This window comes from Phaethon lepturus, unplaced genomic scaffold (assembly GCF_000687285.1).
Source record: "Phaethon lepturus isolate BGI_N335 unplaced genomic scaffold, ASM68728v1 scaffold8815, whole genome shotgun sequence".
Lineage (NCBI taxonomy): Eukaryota > Metazoa > Chordata > Aves > Phaethontiformes > Phaethontidae > Phaethon > Phaethon lepturus.
Genome location: NW_010539817.1, coordinates 7,616 through 26,020, shown reverse-complemented (window position 1 = coordinate 26,020; position 18,405 = coordinate 7,616). Strand labels below are relative to the sequence as shown.

The 18,405-nt window shown below is 47.4% G+C and overlaps 1 protein-coding gene across 1 annotated transcript; it reads left to right on the top strand.

Annotated features, from left to right (window-relative positions):
- Positions 1-2,245: 2,245 nt before the first annotated feature.
- MAP6 (microtubule-associated protein 6) lies at positions 2,246-17,542 on the top strand (the record flags this gene model as incomplete). The annotated part of the gene is made up of 3 exons (XM_010287226.1): positions 2,246-2,459; positions 4,142-4,338; positions 17,381-17,542. Coding segments are annotated over 3 exons (481 nt in total), but the record flags the coding sequence as incomplete, so codon positions are not given.
- Positions 17,543-18,405: the final 863 nt, after the last annotated feature.

Genomic DNA, 18,405 nt, shown 5'->3' with positions numbered 1-18,405 from the left:
CTTCATGCAGAAGGCATATTTTAACAATGGACTGCAGAGAAATATCTGTGGACAAATGGGTGGCGTTCAGTGAACAGGAACCAAGGTGACACAGATGAGCCTATTCATGTATTGCTTGTTCAGTTACAACAGTTTCATGAAGAACAGCATCCTTCAAACAGGCAGTACCCCTGGTCTTTCGGCAGCATTATCCAAGCCCAAGAAGGGCTGAATAATAAAAGAGAGGAAGGGAAATAAAGAAATACAGGGAAGAGAAAAGGTAGGTGTAGGTGGAGTCAACAATAAGAAAGGATGGAGAGCTGGCGGTGGGATTTGTCTCACAGATTAAGATACCTACATTGAGGGGTGTATGTGTGAGTGTCTTCACTTGTGCTAGATGTCTGTATTCCTGTCAGTGGGGATCTAGACAGTCAGCAGGCCAAAGAGGCATTCAGCTCATCCTAAAGCAGTCACCTGCTTTAGGCATAGGGAGGGGCTGTCCAACCTCCATTGACTGTGTTGGCCAGTCCGCATTGACTACCACAAGGAGTACCACAGTCACCCTGCAGATGTGGTGAGACCTTAACGTATGTGTCTTAGGAGGAGAAACCCACCCCGAAGACTATCGCAACCAGCAGTTACCTTGGAAGAGAGGGTTTTTTTCCATCTTTGCAGTGGGATTAGGTGAATGGGAAACATGGTACTGGGTGGGCAGGGAGCTTCACTGATCATGCACGTGAAGGGATCATTTAGTACTGTTCCCTGAGGACCACAGATTGAGTTCTGCAGCCTAGCCTCCCTGCCAAGGAAGTGTGTGTGCGTGTCCATACTGAAGCTTTCCTGAGCCTCTGACCTCAGTCCGACTGCTTATCTTCATAAAAGTAAAAACTGAGTATTTCCATGACCATTTGTCAAATTTGGTTGAAGCTGATTAAGATGTTCAAAGCTATTACAGGAAGGGATTTGACTGGCAGATACATAGTACCTCACACAGGGCTTATTTCCCCAATAAACCAGGCTGAAAACAAGTAACGCAGCCCAAAGGTGGTTGAAGGGAACAGAGTCTGCAACTTAGAGGTCCCATTGCCTCAGAGGTCCTGAAATTTAATTCAAGGGCTTTGATTTCCATGGAAAATTCACTCCTTTGCAGAGGGCTTGTACCACCACCATTAGGATAGCTCCTGGCTTGCATTGGAGTCTTAAGGGTCTAAACAGTCCCTGGGACTATGTCTGAGCACAACCCATTTAAGGTTGTGGTTTCTCCATTTTGGAGATGGGGTTTCTTGGGGTTTCTCCATCCCCATTCTCAGATGAATGGCAATTTTTAGAGAGAAAATAAAATGGTTTGTGTCAAAACTGGAAAGATATTGTTGTTCTGTTGGGAAGAACTACAAAATGCAAGAGAAGTAGTCTGTGAATGGGAACCAGAGTGTGTCCAGCAGATGCTGAAAATCTTTGAAATGTTTTTGGGTTTTTTTTCTCCAAAAAGTTGCAGCTCTGTCCAAAAAAAATGAAAGCTGGTGTTATTTTTTTCACTAACTTGCGAATTCACCATCAGCTAATAAAGAGAAGCCATAGCTCACAATACCTGATAAACTGTGCATTTGTTACTCTGCTGGAGTTTATATCTAAGACAATTTTATCTTAAACTATTCCTTTATGGAATTAACAAAACTGTTGTGCATAATTTGGTGCAATATAGGTGAAATGATATAACTCATTACTTATCAGGCTGGGTGAGCGATGTTTGTAGTGGTATCTTGTCCCGTTACACTTCTGAATCACCCAGCTCGCTTGCCTGCAGGGAAGTTTGCTGAGAGATGTGTGTATTCGGTGTTGAGTTGCAGAACATGAATTTTGATGTTCCTTTCTATTCCTTTCCACCCTAATTGCAAGAGTCAGGAACTGCTTGCAGGTAGCTTCAGTGCAGAGGTGCAGCTGTAGAGACAAAAAAGCATCTATATTTTCAAAAAAAGCATTGCATTCACATCTGAGGCCAGCTTTTCAGAGGGCACCCGACCACTGTCACACAAGTAGCAGGCTGTCTGGTGCCCAGAACTTTCTGATTTTAATAGACCAAATTTCATTTGAACTTCTTTTAATGTGTCAAAAATGAGATGTTGGGAGCCAGTTTCTCTGTAAACTGATGGAGGCAAAAGCCCTTCCAGGTAGATCTTGTTGACCAGTGGGGTATTTTATTCCCACATTATCACTACTCTCCTGCTGGTTTAGTTCCTGAACCCTTTTCTCTTTTTTTGATCTTCAGAAACGAGTTCAGACCCTGGGTAGACATCAAGCCTGTGAAAGCTATAAAAGCAAAGGCCCAGTACAAGCCACCAGAGGAGAAAATGACCCACGAAACTAGTTACAGTGCTCAATTCAAGGGGGAAACCAGTAAGCCTGCTCCAGCCGATAACAAATTCCTGGAGCGCAGAAGGATACGCACTCTCTACAGCGAACCCTACAAAGAACCACCAAAGGTGAGAAACGCAGCAGAAGGGACCTGGGGCTATCACTGCTCCTGGTGGGACGTGTTCAACACAGTAAGGCTGGGCTGAACACTGCCGGCTGTCATTCCCTGTATATGCCATCTTCGTTTCCAACCAGCGGGTGGGATCCACCTTGGAGATGATGGTGGGTGAAAAGCTGGACAGGAGCCAGCAATGTGCGCTCGCAGCCCAGAAGCCAACCGTGTCCTGGGCTGCCCCCAAAGCCGCGTGGCCAGCAGGGCGAGGGAGGGGGTTCTGCCCCTCTGCCCCGCTCGGGGGAGACCCCCCTGCAGTGTTGCGTCCAGCTCTGGAGCCCTCGGCACAGGAGAGACACGGACCTGCTGGAGCAGGGCCAGAGGAGGCCCCAGCAACGCTCCGAGGGCTGGAACAGCTCTGCTGGGAGGACAGGCTGGGAGAGCTGGGGGGGCTCAGCCCGGAGAAGAGAAGGCACCGGGGAGATCTTATTGCAGCCTGCCAGTACTTAAAGGGGGCCTACAGGAAAGATGGGGAGGGACTCTTTATCAGGGAGTGTTGTGGTAGGACAAGGGGTAATGGTTTTAAACTGAAAGAAGATGGATTTAGATGAGATATTAGGAAGAAATTCTTTCCTGTGAGTGTGGTGAGACACTGGAACAGGTTTCCCAGAGAAGCTGTGGATGCCCCACCATGGGAAGTGTTCAAGGTGAGGCTGGATGGGGCTCTGAGCAACCTGATCTGATTGAAGGTGCCCCTGCTTATGGCAGGGGGTTGGACTAGATGATCTTTAAAGGTCCCTTCCAACCCAAACCATGCTGTGATTCTACAGGCAGATTGATGCACTTTGGAGACAATAGTGCCCTACGTCAAACCGTAAAGTGAGTGTAGGGCCCAGATGAAGCACTTTTTTGCATTGTCATTTCCCAGGTCATTATCTGGATAGCTTTCTCTTTCTCCCTTCAAAGCTATAGACACCCCACATCAACCTTTATCCCCGGAACAACAGGGTAAGAGCCAGATCTTCATCTGGAATTAATTCAGAGTGCTCCACAGATTTTGACAGAAAACACTTTTGGCTTTCATCAGATGGAGGACATGTGTCAAAAAGGGCCTGGGCTGAAATCTCTTCCAGCCTTGTTTTCTAGGAGCATCAGAGGATCTGCATGTAGACGTAGTCAGTCTGTGCAGTTTTAGTCTTTCACAGAGTCTGTAACTGCTTCGATTTGTGAGGTCTCAGAGGGATGGCAGGGCCAGTGTGGAGGAGCTGAAGGCTTCTCTTGCTCCTTAATTTTGAAGCTGTCCTCCCTACTTTGGGGGCTGTAGAAACATGTGGTTTCAAGACACTGTTGTGGACTTTGCTCAGGTACCAGTCAGTGTCCTGCACCCCAGCTGCCCCAAGTAATTTTTCTCCATTGTAGCATTAGGGACAAAGAGACTGAGGAGTCATGTCCTGCAAGAAAGGTGGGGATTTGTACCAGCCTCATTGTCCCAAGCACCATTTCTCTGCTTTGACTCCAGAGAGAGACAATCCCCTCTGGGCTTGCAAAGCCCCTCTTGAAGTCAGAGGGCAGGGCATAGCTGAGAAGTAACATTCGTGCTGTTTCTGATCTAAATTCTGTTTTCTATCTGTCCTTGTGTCTCTCTCTTTCTCTCGCTCCATCTCTGTGTTGTCGTTTTGCGTGTCGCCCTCCATGCAGGTGGAAAAGCCTAGCGTAAAGCCTTCCAAACCAAAAAAGACCACAACAAGCCATAAACCCCTGAAAAAGGCCAAAGACAAGCAGATTGCATCTGGTCGGGCTGCCAAGAAAAAGAGCGCTGAGACCTCCAACACAGCAAAGCCAGAGGACAAGGAGAAAAGTAAAGAGATGAACAATAAACTGGCTGAGGCAAAAGAGTAAATGTCACTGCACTTTCCTTTCTTTCTTGTTTTTTTCCCTTTTCTTTCTTTCCTTTTTTTCCCTTTTTTTCTTTGATTAAACAAAGGCCACAAAATTAATTAGAGGCTTCTAATCTGCTTTTTGTTCTGATTGTATTAGAAGCTCTTCTGTTTTATTTCCAAGGAGGATTAGGGAATCCTTGTTTATGAGGTCAGGTTGTTCTGCTTTGCCTGCACAACACGGCTCTGCACAGAGTGAGGGACGTGGGAATGCACAAGCAGGGTCGCAGGAGACAAAGGTAATGGATCAACCATTGGATGCATCCAGCAGCCTGTCCCTTTACTCAAGCTTAGTCCTTCAATGCTTTGATGGTGTAGAAGTGCCTCTTGATCCACGGAAGGGCTGTGCTCTCATCCCATGAGACCCTTTTGGGGTTGGCCATTGTTTGGTCATCTCCCATTGGTGTCAACAGGTGAAAGATTTTGGAGTCAGAGAGGATCAGAGGTTCATTCATGGTGCTGTGGATCTGCCGTAAATCTTCTAGAATCAGTGGTGTGGCCAAGAGAAATTTCCCCTGATGACACTGGTGGGACTTTTGCTCCAAGAAGCAACGGGAAAGGAGATCCCGTGCAAACAAAGGGCCAAATGCCCCCCAGGGTAGCTGGGGGGGGCGGGGGGTGGGGTAGGTCTAGCTGCATCAAGGCAGCTTCACCCATTAACACCACTTGAAGTCCTTGATTTTTTACGAAAAAGGAGTAAGGGAAGGCGCAGAAAGCAGTGAAGACTTCTCAAGCATGTGGCAGGTCAGACTAGGCTATTGGCAGGCTGTTCTTCCCTATTGTTTCCCCTAGTTTAGGGATCCTTTTTGTTATTCCTCATTTGTTTTGAATCTTGGTCTGCTTTCTTCACTTCTGGGGTGTCAGTAGACAGAGCTAGATTTCAGAAAGAGATTTAGTTTGCAGACATGACCTTCCAAGGGGTAGAAAGAAATGAGTCACCAAGGTTGGCTAGAGCTGTCAGCCCCCATTGTTTTGACTCTACCAGCTGTTGGAGTTCATGTTGGCTCATAAGCATCCTAAGAGGGCCATAAACCACTTGCTGGGATCCCTAGACTCCCTCCAGGCAAGATCTCAGGGTTTCGATCCTATTTACTGTGCTCTTACTCTAGGAAATCCCTATGCCCAGCAAGACCAGTTTGGAATCTGTAAACACAGCGGGACCATTTGTCAGTGAGCATGAACTGACCCAACAGACTGTCATTGCATACCCCAAAATTTGGGTTGCTGTGTCAATGAGAGCCAGGAGAGGTATGGTCCCAATCCAAATTTATGTGCCTAACTCCTGGATTGGGTCCTAAATATGTAAGGATTAATCTTGATCCCACTAGACTGAGCTGTCGAACTCTCCTGTAACAGAGTAGCTGCAAGTCAAGATACAGGGTTCTTCTTTATATTTGCAGCTCAATATTTCTATCCTAACGTTCAGTCCACCTTGAAACTTTCAGAGAACAGACAATTGGGAAGAACAAAGAGTGAGATGGGAAGTAGGGTAGGGAGGTGGTGTAAGAGGAGGCTATCAGAACTGTATTGCTGTAGAGGTGTTTGAATGAGAAAAGTCTTGCTACTAGGATATTTTAGAGGTGTGAAACTATCTGACAGAAAAAGGGCTGGGAGAGTGAGGAGTCCCATTTCTGGGGTTTCACCACGTTAGAATTGGGTCTTTTGGAAAGAAAAATGAGTGGTGGGCTACAAGGCTGAGAGGAAGTTTCCAAAGAGGAGGGAAGCTCTGTGGTATACAGATAGTGACATTTGCTGGCCTTAGTAATGAATAAATGCCAAGTTCAGTGTATTGTGTGATGTGTCCTGTTTGCCTTGCGCTAACAGCCTAAAGCTTTGAGTATAAGTAAGTGTAGTGTTCTGAATTCAGTGGTGTATTTCCAGGCTTAGCTGTGTTAGAACTGTGTGCTATGAGCTAGTCAGGTTGTGTATGTGGAAAATACATATTCATATATAGACATATATATATATTTAAACCTCCGATATTTAGGAGGAAACCAGGGAAATCCTCCAGGAAGTAAAACTGTGGAAATCTTTGCAAATGTAGTACATTTTTTGATGTGCATGCTCCATGGAGACGCTGACCTGTCCATATTGACCATTGCTTTTCTGAGTGCTCAGAAGCCCTTGCAGCACTGTTCGAGTGCAAAGCTCAGCTCTGTCTCCAGAGCAGCTCAGCGAAAGGCTTGTGTTGAGCTGGTGGAGAGGAGTGCTGCTCACAGCTCTTCCCACGCTGTCACACAAGGGACAACTGGCCAGAGAAGCCTGAGCTTCCAAGACTTGGTGTGATTCCTTGGCATTTAGATGCTTCATCCATCTTCACACTCCTCAATAATGTCCTTTCCTATCGCAGGATGTAGCAACAGCCGTGAAGATGACGTGTCACAGCAGGCAGAACATGTCAGGAAGGCACGTAGGCAGTTACCAATAGCCCAACACACCAATCTCATTGTACATAAGGAAAGATTATGCCAAACGATTCTCCCAATTATTTTTTGGCCCGAAGCTTCACATTCAAAGAGACAGCACACTTGCCACCATTTCAAACTTGAATTCAGTGGGAATTTAGCCCTTAACTTCAAGGGTAACCAAATTTTGCGTAAGGAACATCATTAAGATGCTCAGACCACCTAATCCAAGCATCCCCGTGACTGTGGATCAACCACTCATCGTCTAGGGCTTCAGGGTTGCCTCTTCTCGATGAAGAGCATCCATCACGGTGTTTGAATGAAACATGCACAGTGAGTGGTCAGAATATGGCCTTATGTTTCCTTAATACATGAAGCTTTTGGTGGCATCTAACTACAAAGCTAGGTATGAAGTGCTAGACAATGGTCTAAATTCCCTCTCTAGTGAAGGAACTTTCCAAGGGCTATTGAACTATTTTGGACACCTCTCTTTGGGTGGGATGAATGGTCCTTGGAAGGTTTCAGTCTTTGCAGAAAGAGCCTGGAAGACCAGTAGAGCCTGGGGACCTCCCTCCCAGACAGCAACAAAATAGGGATATAAATCCTGGCCTTTGCTCCATGTGCACCAGGTCCTCAGCATACATCCAAGCACAGTTTAGCATTGCACTGAATGCCAGGAACTGCAGCAGAGTCAAGCCTCAGGGTGAAATCCTCCACTGCTCTCCCTTCCACAGACTTTATGCTCATCCGACCCACTCAGGTTTATCAGAAAGGAGACCAAATCTCTGCCGTTTCAAGTTCACTTTGGACTCTGAGCTTGTCGATCCCACTGGGAAAGAGTTCTCTGCTGTTTTGTGTTTCCAGCTACCACAATGCTGATTCTGTTCCACTGCTAATTTGTATTGTTTTGCTTTCTTTGTAAAAAGAAAAAAAGAAATGTTTTGCTTTTTACCCTGTGAAAGTTCTTATGCTGTCTATTGCTTGCTTTCTCATTTTCACTGTATTGTACTGTTACTCCTTTCTGCAAAATGGTGCTAATTGCTGACTGAGCTCCTGTTTTCTGACTGCTTTGCACACTGATCCCCTGCTTCTTCATTTGCAACACGTCCGGTGTAAAAACATGGCTCCCATGAATTCCACAAACTCTTGCCTCTTGGAGGCAGATAGGAAGTGTCTAATTAATATTTTGTGGCCTGGGTTTGGTTGCATATCACAAATTGTCTCTTGTAATGTGTTAAGCACACCTCCTCGTGGTGCTTTTTCATTCTTGCTGTTCTAATGAGAATGACACACACACACAAACACACACACACTCAAATTAATGTATAGCCAATTGATTGTGACGTGCTTGTGATCTTTGCTTGCTCAAAGGGGTTTTTTTTCCAATGATAAATAAATGCTAAAGACGAATACCACCTCCTGGATCTTGTTTTCTCGATAAGAAGCACAGTTAAGTGAAAGAAACACCCTTCCAACTGTAATCAGATTTGTGTTGCTTAGAGCCACCACCACTTCCATGCCTGCCATAGGGACAACTGAGCTGTCACAGTCTGACTCCCTTTAGATGGCTGCTGACCTCAGACTAGCCTGATGCGAGAGCTAAGCGTTTGCAAATGTGAAGATGGACAGTGAAGTCATATGGACGGAGCAGGTAGTTTGCTTTTATTTTCTATATATACAGTGTCTTGAGCAGAGGGTCCGTGCGGTGAGTGCCCTGCATGCAGGCTGCTGCTGCGCCTTGCTCGTGTCCTCGTTGCGCTGGATCAGGGAGCAGAATCCGAGCCCCATCGAGAGCTGGAGGGAGGGGAGGTGCTGCGGATGAGGACACTTAATTACACACCCTTTTCCAACTGCCTACGGCTTTTGCTTTGGCCCAAAACCACCCGAAAGGCCCATGAGAAGGGTCAGGGGGCTATACATCCTCATTGAAGGGAGGTGGCAAATGCTTGGCTTGAGCACTTTCAGCGGGCTGCAAGCCTAGCCACCATTGAACAGGCGTTTGGCAGTGTCTGTGGAAGTGCAAAGCACTGATTTTATATTTATGAAAGTGTTGGCTATCTGGAGAAAGTGATGGCTGAGGAGAAAGCAGGGCTAAGAGCACAATTTTATTTTAAATGGTGAACCTTAATCTTAGTTTCATCTCTTTTTTTTCTTTAATTAGCCAGTAAGCTCCTACCTGCAATTTTTAATCATGTTTTCTCTTTTAGTGGATATTCCAATAACATCCCCACCAACCTGGGGAAAATTGTCTGCGTTGAAGTTACATTTTTAAATCCGTCCTCCAACACAGCTCTGCTGACTTCAATGGATCACCAGCCCTTTTCTGCCTTACCATTTCTGGGTGCTATTTCTCACCCCTGCCTGATTTACAAATCACCTTCTGAATTTATTCCATCTGTGACTACATGCTGATAGCAGTGCTGCTCTCTAATGTTCTGCCATATCACCCTGCCTTCCCTCTCCCTTCCCCACCAGCTTCAGCCATTCATCAGTCACGCGTAACTGTATGATCTTTAAAGTGTTTCAGCTGAGCTGTAGGTCTGGGGGTTTATCATTTCACCCCTGCACAGCTGGTCTTGGAGAAAATGTTCGTTGTTAAAAGAGCAGTCGTTGATGGGGCTTATCAGTGACAGTACGTGTTGGCCAACAAAATGTTTCTGCCATGACACAAAGGTATGAGGTCTGTTCCGTGCTGCAGCATGGGTGGGTAACCCATCTGGTCCCAAGCAGCCGCTCGCGCTCAGTGCTGGAAAACATGCCCTTGCTGTCCTACTGCTCTCTGAACTTGCTCAGCATTGCAAACCTAAAGACCCAGAGGGGCAGGATGCATTTCTAGGAGACAGTAGGACCTACTGGGCTGATGACAAGCATGGGGACCTGGGCTTCCTGGGCTTTAACCATGACTGTCTGAGCCCACTGCTACTGCCTCACTCCTTAGTCTTTGCCAAGTCATTAGTGACTGGCACTGCCCACCTATTTCCAAGGGCTGTTGTGAGAAGGATGTCTGTGCAAAGCATGGGAGGTGGGTTACTGAAAATGAAATGCTTTGTCTAATAAGAGCATTTAGTGTGGTAGCACTGGCTGGAGTAAAAATAATCCTAATTGTCAGCGTTGGTGTCTGGTGAGGGGACAAGGAGGGGTGCAAAAATATTGGCATGTTGAATTTAAAGGGTCAAGTCTGCTTCTCACACTCTTAATAACGGAACATCTGAGTGCCGCTTTGCAGAGGTGTCGCTTTGGTTGCACAGGGTGTGAGCAGCCCCATGAGGGGCATGTTTCCTATTTTAATCAGTTCCTTTCAAATATATCATGTGCCAAGGGCTTCAGAACACCCCCCCAAAGACTTGTGCATGGGTGGATGAAGAGGTTCCTGCCTGATGCTCTCCATCCCTCCATCCAATTCTCTGCATCAGACAGGAGCTTAAGTGCCTTGGGCACAGGACTCAGATTTACTGATTTTACCACTTCCAAATGTCTCAGCTGCCTTTGAAAACCTCAGTTATCATTATTACATCCCTGACTGGTAAAGCAAGGTCAAAGGATGAGTAGGGATACTTCATCAGCTGACATCTCAGCCCTTACATGAATGCAGCCTCTTGTGTCTTGGTGTCCTTTGGATCCAGGGTTTATTTAGAGATGTGCCAGTGCAGGAAAGAAAGGGACTTTTTAAGAAGATGCCTCTGTTATAGCTGGTACCTCCCAACATCCAAGGAATAGCCACTGTCCCCAACAGCAATGGCACCATGAAATAAAGAAGAGGAGTGGTACAGGAAGAAGAAATTCCCTAGTATGAATGTGAAGACATGGCCACGTTCCGCATCAAGAACAGTATCTTTTGTGTTGTTGCAAAATATTGCGATGTTCAGACATGGGCTTCAGCTCTCACTGTTTCCAGCAGTGTCTTGTCTTGGTAAGTTTGATCCAATTGGGAATTTGACAGCCCACTTCCATTTACCCTTATTCATGTGAGCTTTCTGGGTTGGGAGCAATTCCACTAATGCCACTGGGTCTACTCACAAGCTCAGGGGTCTGCAATGAGGGGTAACACAGTTCTCAGTACTGCAGGACTGATGGTTTATCACGAAACCATTTTATGGACATTGCTTGTAAACAATCTTAATTTCTGTTGCAGGGTGCCTTGGAAACAGCTCCCTAATCATGACTGTCATGCAGAGGAGATTGAGCCCAAGGGTAAAAGCCTGCTAATGGATCGAAGGCATCTTTATGCTTTCTAAAATGCCAGCTTTCCCTGCAGGAGTCTGCTCCACAGAAACCAACAGCAAGGACCAGCCGCTGGAAAAATGATGGATGAGGAGTAGTGACAGATCTTAGTGATATGTGGAAGCACCGAGGAATAATAACCGTTCCTTCAATGCCAGCAGTTTGATGGTGTGAGATGGAAACCCCTTTGTAGTCATCTGCCCACTTCCCACCCGACCCTAGCCTAAGACATGCAGCAACCTCAAGCCTCTGAGCAAAGCTAGGTCTTCCCATATCTCCTTGGGGAGCCAGAGAACTGTGTGCCCTGCCTGGCTCTGAGAGAGGTCTGCAGAGCTGGCTTACAGCAGAAGGTGAGGAGCACCCTGCATGGCATGTGGTGGAGGGGATCTCATCACACAATGGCTGTGGCAGATGGGTCTGTCTTCATCAGTTAAACAGCACCCAGGAGCACTTGATGGTGCCAGTATCTGATAGTCAAGATAGGGAAATCCTGAGAGTAGTCCCTGGTCATTGGACTGACCTGCTCCTTGACCTGGTTCAGTACCAGGATTTAGTACCCAACTGAGGACCAGTTCAGCTGTGACCACCTTGTTTTGAGCCAAGAGATTTATCAGCAGAGACATGAGCCAACAAGGCACCTTTAATTTAATACAATAGTGCTTTGGAGTCACAGGGCAGTGGATGTCCTTGCCCCCATTGCCCCTGCTCCCTCCCCTCTCCCCAAGTCTCATTGCTGATCACTCCTCTGTCCCTGTTGGCGCCTTCCCTTGCACTCTTCAATGCCCTCACCACCCCATCGGACCCCGCCTGCCCACCATGCTGCTATTCTTTCTTGCCTTCAAAATCATTTCCACTCTGTCTTCACTGCCAGCTTTTCCGTGTCTGTCCCACAGCTGCTTCTCCAACCCTTTTGTTTTCTCCCACCTCTCCCTTCCAGCACCTTTCCCCTCCAGGTCGTCTTAAATACCCCGCTCTACGAGGGACCTTCTCCTTCCCATCCTCCCCAAGTTACTGTCTCATGTCCGGTCTTGTCTCTCTTGGACTGTAAGCCTTTTTCTTTGCCTGTACTGTGCGATAACCCTCACTGCTTCGAATAAATGATACCTCCCGTACCGACTGCCCTTTCTCTCTCTCATTTCTTGGTGTGGCTTCAGCAGGTATGTCTACAAGTGCACTGTGTGTCTGTCCTTGTGGCCAGTTCAGCAGTCGGTCTTGCTGCCACAGCTCTATCCGTAGCCTTTTGGGATGACTCTGCTCATCTTTTTGTTCCCCGGTACCTTCCTTTCTCTTTTTACAGCCACAGAGATGACCTTTGTTGTCTGTGTAGGAGCCCGCCGTATTCAGACCTGCATGACCTTCTGTCCTTTGCAAATCTGGTGCATCTGATAGAGAGGCTGGCCTTTCTCCAGCTTTGTGCAGAGATGTCCTGGGCTGGCAGGTGGCTCAACAAATGCAGCAACTGAGGAGAATGAAGGAGAAATCTTGTAGCCCAGAGCCAAAGCAGCTGATGTTAAAGGAACTGCAACTCCCGGCGCATTACAGACAACAGTGGGCAGAAATGTGTCAGTGGAAATCCAAGCAGATGCATCTCCCAGGGAAGAAGCAGAAGTTGGCTTAGCAACAGAATATGTTTCAGAGATGGATGCCCAGGAGGCTTCTTGTGGTTCAGAAGGTGCCCTGAACATCTGCTATCTCCGTCCCAGGCTAGGACTAAACCTGCTCGTGGTCCCTTCAACTTGTGAGTACAGCAGGGCCCAACTGTGACTGAGTCCCAGGTGGCTCCTTGCTCCCTCCTTGTCCTAATTTATTGCCTGAGTGACCTTAGTTTGGTCTGTGCTGGCTGGAGCTATCAGTGCACATGGAAATAGTGCTTCTTCCTAGCTGCTCCACACACACACAGAAAGATGCAGGAGCAGTTCTGTTCCTCTACCCTTACTGTGATCCTCACTACAGGTAGCGTGACACCACCCTGCTAGAAAGCAAAGGAGACTCCTTATCACACTGAGTGAGGAGCTGAGCTCACAGCACGGCCATCAGTCTGGTTTCATGGGCCAGCTACAGAAGTTAGGTCTGAAGACCTAACTCAAGGCCAAACTGAAGCTGGTTGGTGGACATGGATGGGAGAAGAATCAAGCAGCGCTCGGTTTGCTGGGCTTCCTTCAGTGGTGCTGTGCAAGAGCAGACAGAAGAGATTAAATGTGTGGGGATGTCCAGTCCTCCTCAGTGAGGAGCCTGGAGTATTCATTTAGAACAAGTGAGACCTACAGCCGGGTTGTGCTTGACATCTCCAGGCTCTAGGGATTTCAGTGTAGATACTAGAAAGAGGCAGTGGGAAAGAGGATCCTTTGGTGTAGGTAATGCCCTGCATCCTTTCCCATGTGTCACCATGGCCCACCTGCTGTGCTTTCACAGTGCTGCCACCTCCTCCTCCAAACTCGAGACTCCAAGAGTGAAAGAACTCTAGAACAACCTAAAACAGCAGCCAAAATTTCAGCTGCACAGTTTTAGGGACTGAATGGTATTAAGGACAATATTCCTGCATGCCACTGAGGTCCCTAGCTGACCTCAGAGGTCTTCTTGCATCTAAATATCTGCTAGCAGAGCTTTGTAAGTGCTTGTATATCTGCTGCTTTGCAGGTGGACATTTGTTTGAGCTCTGAAGTGCTGAGCTCCTTGCTGCTCACCTCATACCTACATCAGGCCAGATTTCACAACCAGACACTTTCTTCTCCTTCAGCCCTTGCTGGCCCCAAACTGGTGCCCATTTCCAGGGCACACTCAACTTATGCAAGCAATAGCAACCCCTCTGCTTGCTTAGATACAGACCCACGCTGAAATTCTTCATTTCCCTGTTGTAATTAAATGAGCTTTAGCCCCACTATTTGATGCTGTTGCCTTTTCCAAGGAGTGTAACTAAGACCAGGTATTAAGTAGAATGTTAAGGCCACTTTCCAGGACAAAGAACACTTGTATTTTTGTCACTGTTACCACAGAAAGTGAACTTTGATGCACAAAGAGCCAAAAAGCATTCAGAAGAGAGAAGTGACTTTCCATGTCCTATAACCTAATTTTTAATTACATTTGCCCAGGAATTGATGGGCTTTTATCTTCTGAGGAACATGAACCTGCCACTATCCCCCTGGGAGAGGGCCCTAACCAAAAGATCAGTTCCTTCATGGATGAGAGCCAACTCCTCACCTGAATTCTCTGGGGAAGAAAGGCAAGATTTCTCATGGTTCTTTTTAAAAAATGGCCTTTCAGTGCCAATCTTCACAACTATATGTTCCTGGGGCTATTTTGCTGTTTCTGAGCCAGAAGGACAAGATTTCTGCTGCTTCTAGTTGCTTTTGAAGGCAATGTAGTTTTCCATATGCCTGGAGTTGGCTCAGTCTATACAGACTCATAAGAGCTCCCAAAAAGTTAAACTGTTTTGAGTGAGCATAATTTCACAGAGGAGGATAAATGTCATCAGTTCTGGTTTGATATCAGGCCACCAAAACACCAAGACCCAAGTCCACAGAGGAACAGAGATGAGCCATGAACAGGTCAACCACATGTGTGAAGAACAGGGTGATGTTGCTGGAGCCCATTACCATCAGAGGCAAGTTTAGACCCCAAGTCCTAAGAGCGCAGCTCCCTGCTGTTGTATCTGGACCAGCGAAGAGGAGGCCATGCTATGTGTACTTGTGGGGGTCATCCTTTTGTTGTTTCCACACACCAGGTGCTGCCGCTGGGAAATGAACCCCTGCTGAAGTTCCTGCTCTTTCTGCATCTCACTCTCAGCTGTACCCAGAGTAATAATCTGTCACCTCCAATCCATCTCCTCTCCGTTTCTCACCTTGTCACATGACATAATTAACCTCTGCTACACACATGGGTTTCGCCAGGCAACGATTTGCCACTGACAGCCCTCGTGAGGGTGAAGATCTCCAAACTCTTTCCTCGCTTGGCTGAGAAAAAGATAATTTGTAAATTTTGCTGGGTTTGTGTTAGGTCTCATTACTTTTCAGGATCAGGTTTTCCTTTCAACCCTCCTGTTTGCATCCTCCCAGCTCACTCCTCCCAAGGCTAGTACCCAGGGCTGGACCTCACTGTGCAGCCCTGCAGAGAGCAGCCAGGGGTGTTCTCCTCCTGGTGAGAGGCTGTGCAAGGCTGTGTTGTCCCAGAATAACAACTCCTGCGGAAAAGAATGTAATTACCTCTCCCTCACATTCCTTCCAGTTTGAAACAGGTTCGGAATGAGTTTTACTGGGAAGAACAATCACACAATTATCTATATTCGATGCAAACAAAGAGGAAGCCAGGGGATGGGACACGGCCTCTTTCTCCTCCAGAAGGCTGGCTTTTAGCCATGGCTGAAGGATGCACACACTTGTGAGGAAAGAGACAACCAGATTAAAATGAAGAAGTATCCACCACACAAACAAGTCACGGCATGCACCAGATTTCATGGCTGCCTCAACAGAGAGGTACCAAACCAAGGCTGCTGAGAAGGGTGAATTCCCCTGGTGACTCTAGCAGGGACTAAGAGAAATGTTGATGGAAGGTGATTTCAAACAGTTTATGTTCCTCCAGGGAGAGATTACTTTGGCTTTCAAACTCTATTCTGAAATGCAGGGCAACAGCAAGAGGTTGGACACCAAGCCCAGGGAAGAGGTGGGATTAGTCTGGCGTTGACCCACCTACAACCTGGAGCATCACATGTGCACTGGCACAGGAAAACCTGAGCTCAGGCCCCATAGTTACTGCATCCTCCCTTATGAGACAAGATGTGAAGACCAGCTCAGAGTGGGTAGCTTGGCATCTGGAGCAGCTGCTGGCAGCCCTCAACCTGCCTAGCCCACATGTGTAAGTGCCCTTGGGCACACTCTCCACTGGCAAGGACTTGCAGACATCTCCAGCCTTCTCCAGAGACCAGGCAACAGCTCAGGAGCTAGGACAGGTCCTAGCAGATGTCTGTGTATCAGCAGTATGGACCTGATCTGACCTGACAGTGAGACATCTTTCCCAAGAGCTGCTGCCCTGCATTTTCACCTAATCCCTTGACTTACGGTGCTGAGCTTACCTCATTCCCATAGGAGCTGGTAGGTTGGAAGGACTCAGCAGGTTTTCCTACATTGGAGACAGCAGGGAAAGGCCATACCAACCTCTGCCAGCATCTTCTGGCAGTAAATGTCTCTTCACTGTAAGCGCAAAGGGCAGGACGAGGGTGAGTATCTGAACAAGAGCTGTCCTGCCAGGGCTCTCCACATGGCCTGGCCCCATGAGCGTCCCACGCAGGGATGGTTAGACTCACATGTCCAGGTTGGGCTGGTTTCATGGGCCAAGGAGATGGTAACTAGCGCCTGTTCTCCTGGCCCTGGTGTCAGCCTCTCCTTCCCTCCTTTAACCTGCAAGCTGGAACCATTCCCTACGCAAAGCCAACATCAGGCTCGGGGACGAATGGGGACCTCCACCGTCCCTTAATGCAACCGCCGTGCAAAGCTGTCCATCTTAAAGCTGAGCAGGTTTCTTCTGCCTCTCCATCTGCTTTCTGCAGCCTCACAGATCCCTCCCCATCCATCACACATCTCTCCTCATCCTCTCCTTCTCTTTCTCTCTCCTAATGAAGATTGATTCCCTTGTTCCCTACAGGTCTTTCCTTTCCCATGTCTCCCTCTGCACTTCAACAAGACCCGACCTTCCCTCCAGAATCTGGCCAGAGCTTTTCCTGGCAGCATCTACCCTAATGGCTGGGCTTTGTTCTCTTATGCTCCCATCCAAGACTACCCCAGGTACAGAGCTGGCCCCTGAACTGATCCTAACAGGCATCCAGTGCCTTGGTGCCACCATCACCTCCTGGTGTCTCCTGGGGGCATAGAAGAGGAGGGGTGCTCTCAAATTGGGGTTAGCATATGTCAGCTGGGCTTATTTCCGTGTCGGTTGTTTTAACAGGCACCGGTTGCTTCCTGAGCAGCACAAGAGCTCAGCTCCCCTGGGTTACAGGGCTTTCACCACCCGCCTTGAGGGCGACAAACTGCTTCTTTGTGAGACAATTTTACAGCGAGGTGCTCGTTCGATGCAGGTTATAATCAATTGGCAAGCATTTTTCATAGCTGATGGGTGGGCCTGACACTGGTCTCAGTTGAACCAGGGGCTGGTCAAAAAGTCAAGAGCGCCAGCCCTCCCCATTTTGTGGACATCCGTAGGTTTTGGACCAGGACCAGGCTCACCCACCAGCCTGAGGAGATACTGAACATGTGCAGGCTGCTTGGGGAGCGCTCTGCAGAAACACTTGTCACTGGGCTAATTCCAGCTCGGGGGTGGCATTTTGTTGTTGTGCTCCAGCCGATTGCTCTGACAGCTTTGCAATGATGCTCTTTCTCTGCTTCCAGGACCCCTGAAAAAAACACTGGTGCTACAGACCAAGAACCAAGTACCTTAGTGCAGGATCAACGCACATGAAGTCAAGCACTTTCCTCTGAGCGGCCGTTGGAGCAAACATAGAGTCTGCATGAAATGTGTATCATCCGGCTGGCATACAATAAAGCTGATGATCAGAGTTGAATGACAATTTCTCTTGTCTCTTAAGCTGAGAAGTTATTGTCACCAGGATCTGTGTAATGCAGTTAGCATGTCTGTGCCTTGATTTATATTCAGTAAAGTCAGAGAAGGAAAACGGGTCCAATTCTCCCTTTATTCACAGCTGTGGAACAGCACTGGTTTCAATGGTCTCTCTACGCGGGCAACAGGGAGTTCACATTTACTTCCATAACTCATGGAAGTTTCATATTGGATTTCAGAGATTATCCCGGAAGCCTAGTTGGTAACAGCTCTTTTCAAAAATCCTTGAAAGACTTAATGCACTATTAAGGTTTTTAAGGACTCTCAGGAACTCACATTTGGATGTTGCCAGGTGAAGCACACCTTGTGCAACATCTGGCAGATCCCCTTGTCATTGTGTTGTAGCCAAGAAAATCTCAGCCCTTTTTCTGAGACTGTTAACTTTCAATTTGTTCAATTTGCCATTTAGGGCAAAAGCTGGACAAAACTTGCTGTCAAATTAGTGGTTTTTCTCAGCATTTTTCCAAAAATGTTTCATTGAAAAAAATTATAAAGTACGAACTGGGAATGTTGTAAGAGAAATGTAGCTGGTTCATGGGATTAGCAGGTCTGGTTCTTCTTTATGTCCATCTTTTCTGGGTGAGGCTCCGTATGTCCGTAAGACGTATGCAGCACATGATGGGAGATGTAGTCCAGCCCTACAGCCCGTCCCCTATAGATGACTAAGTGCATGAAGCACCCCAGCTGCAGTTCCAGCAAGGCACTTGCCCAGCACACTCCAAGAAATACTTCTAGGTTAGGCTGAAGTGTTGTAACACTTAGAGCTGGGATTTGCTTTACTGTCCACAAGCGCTAA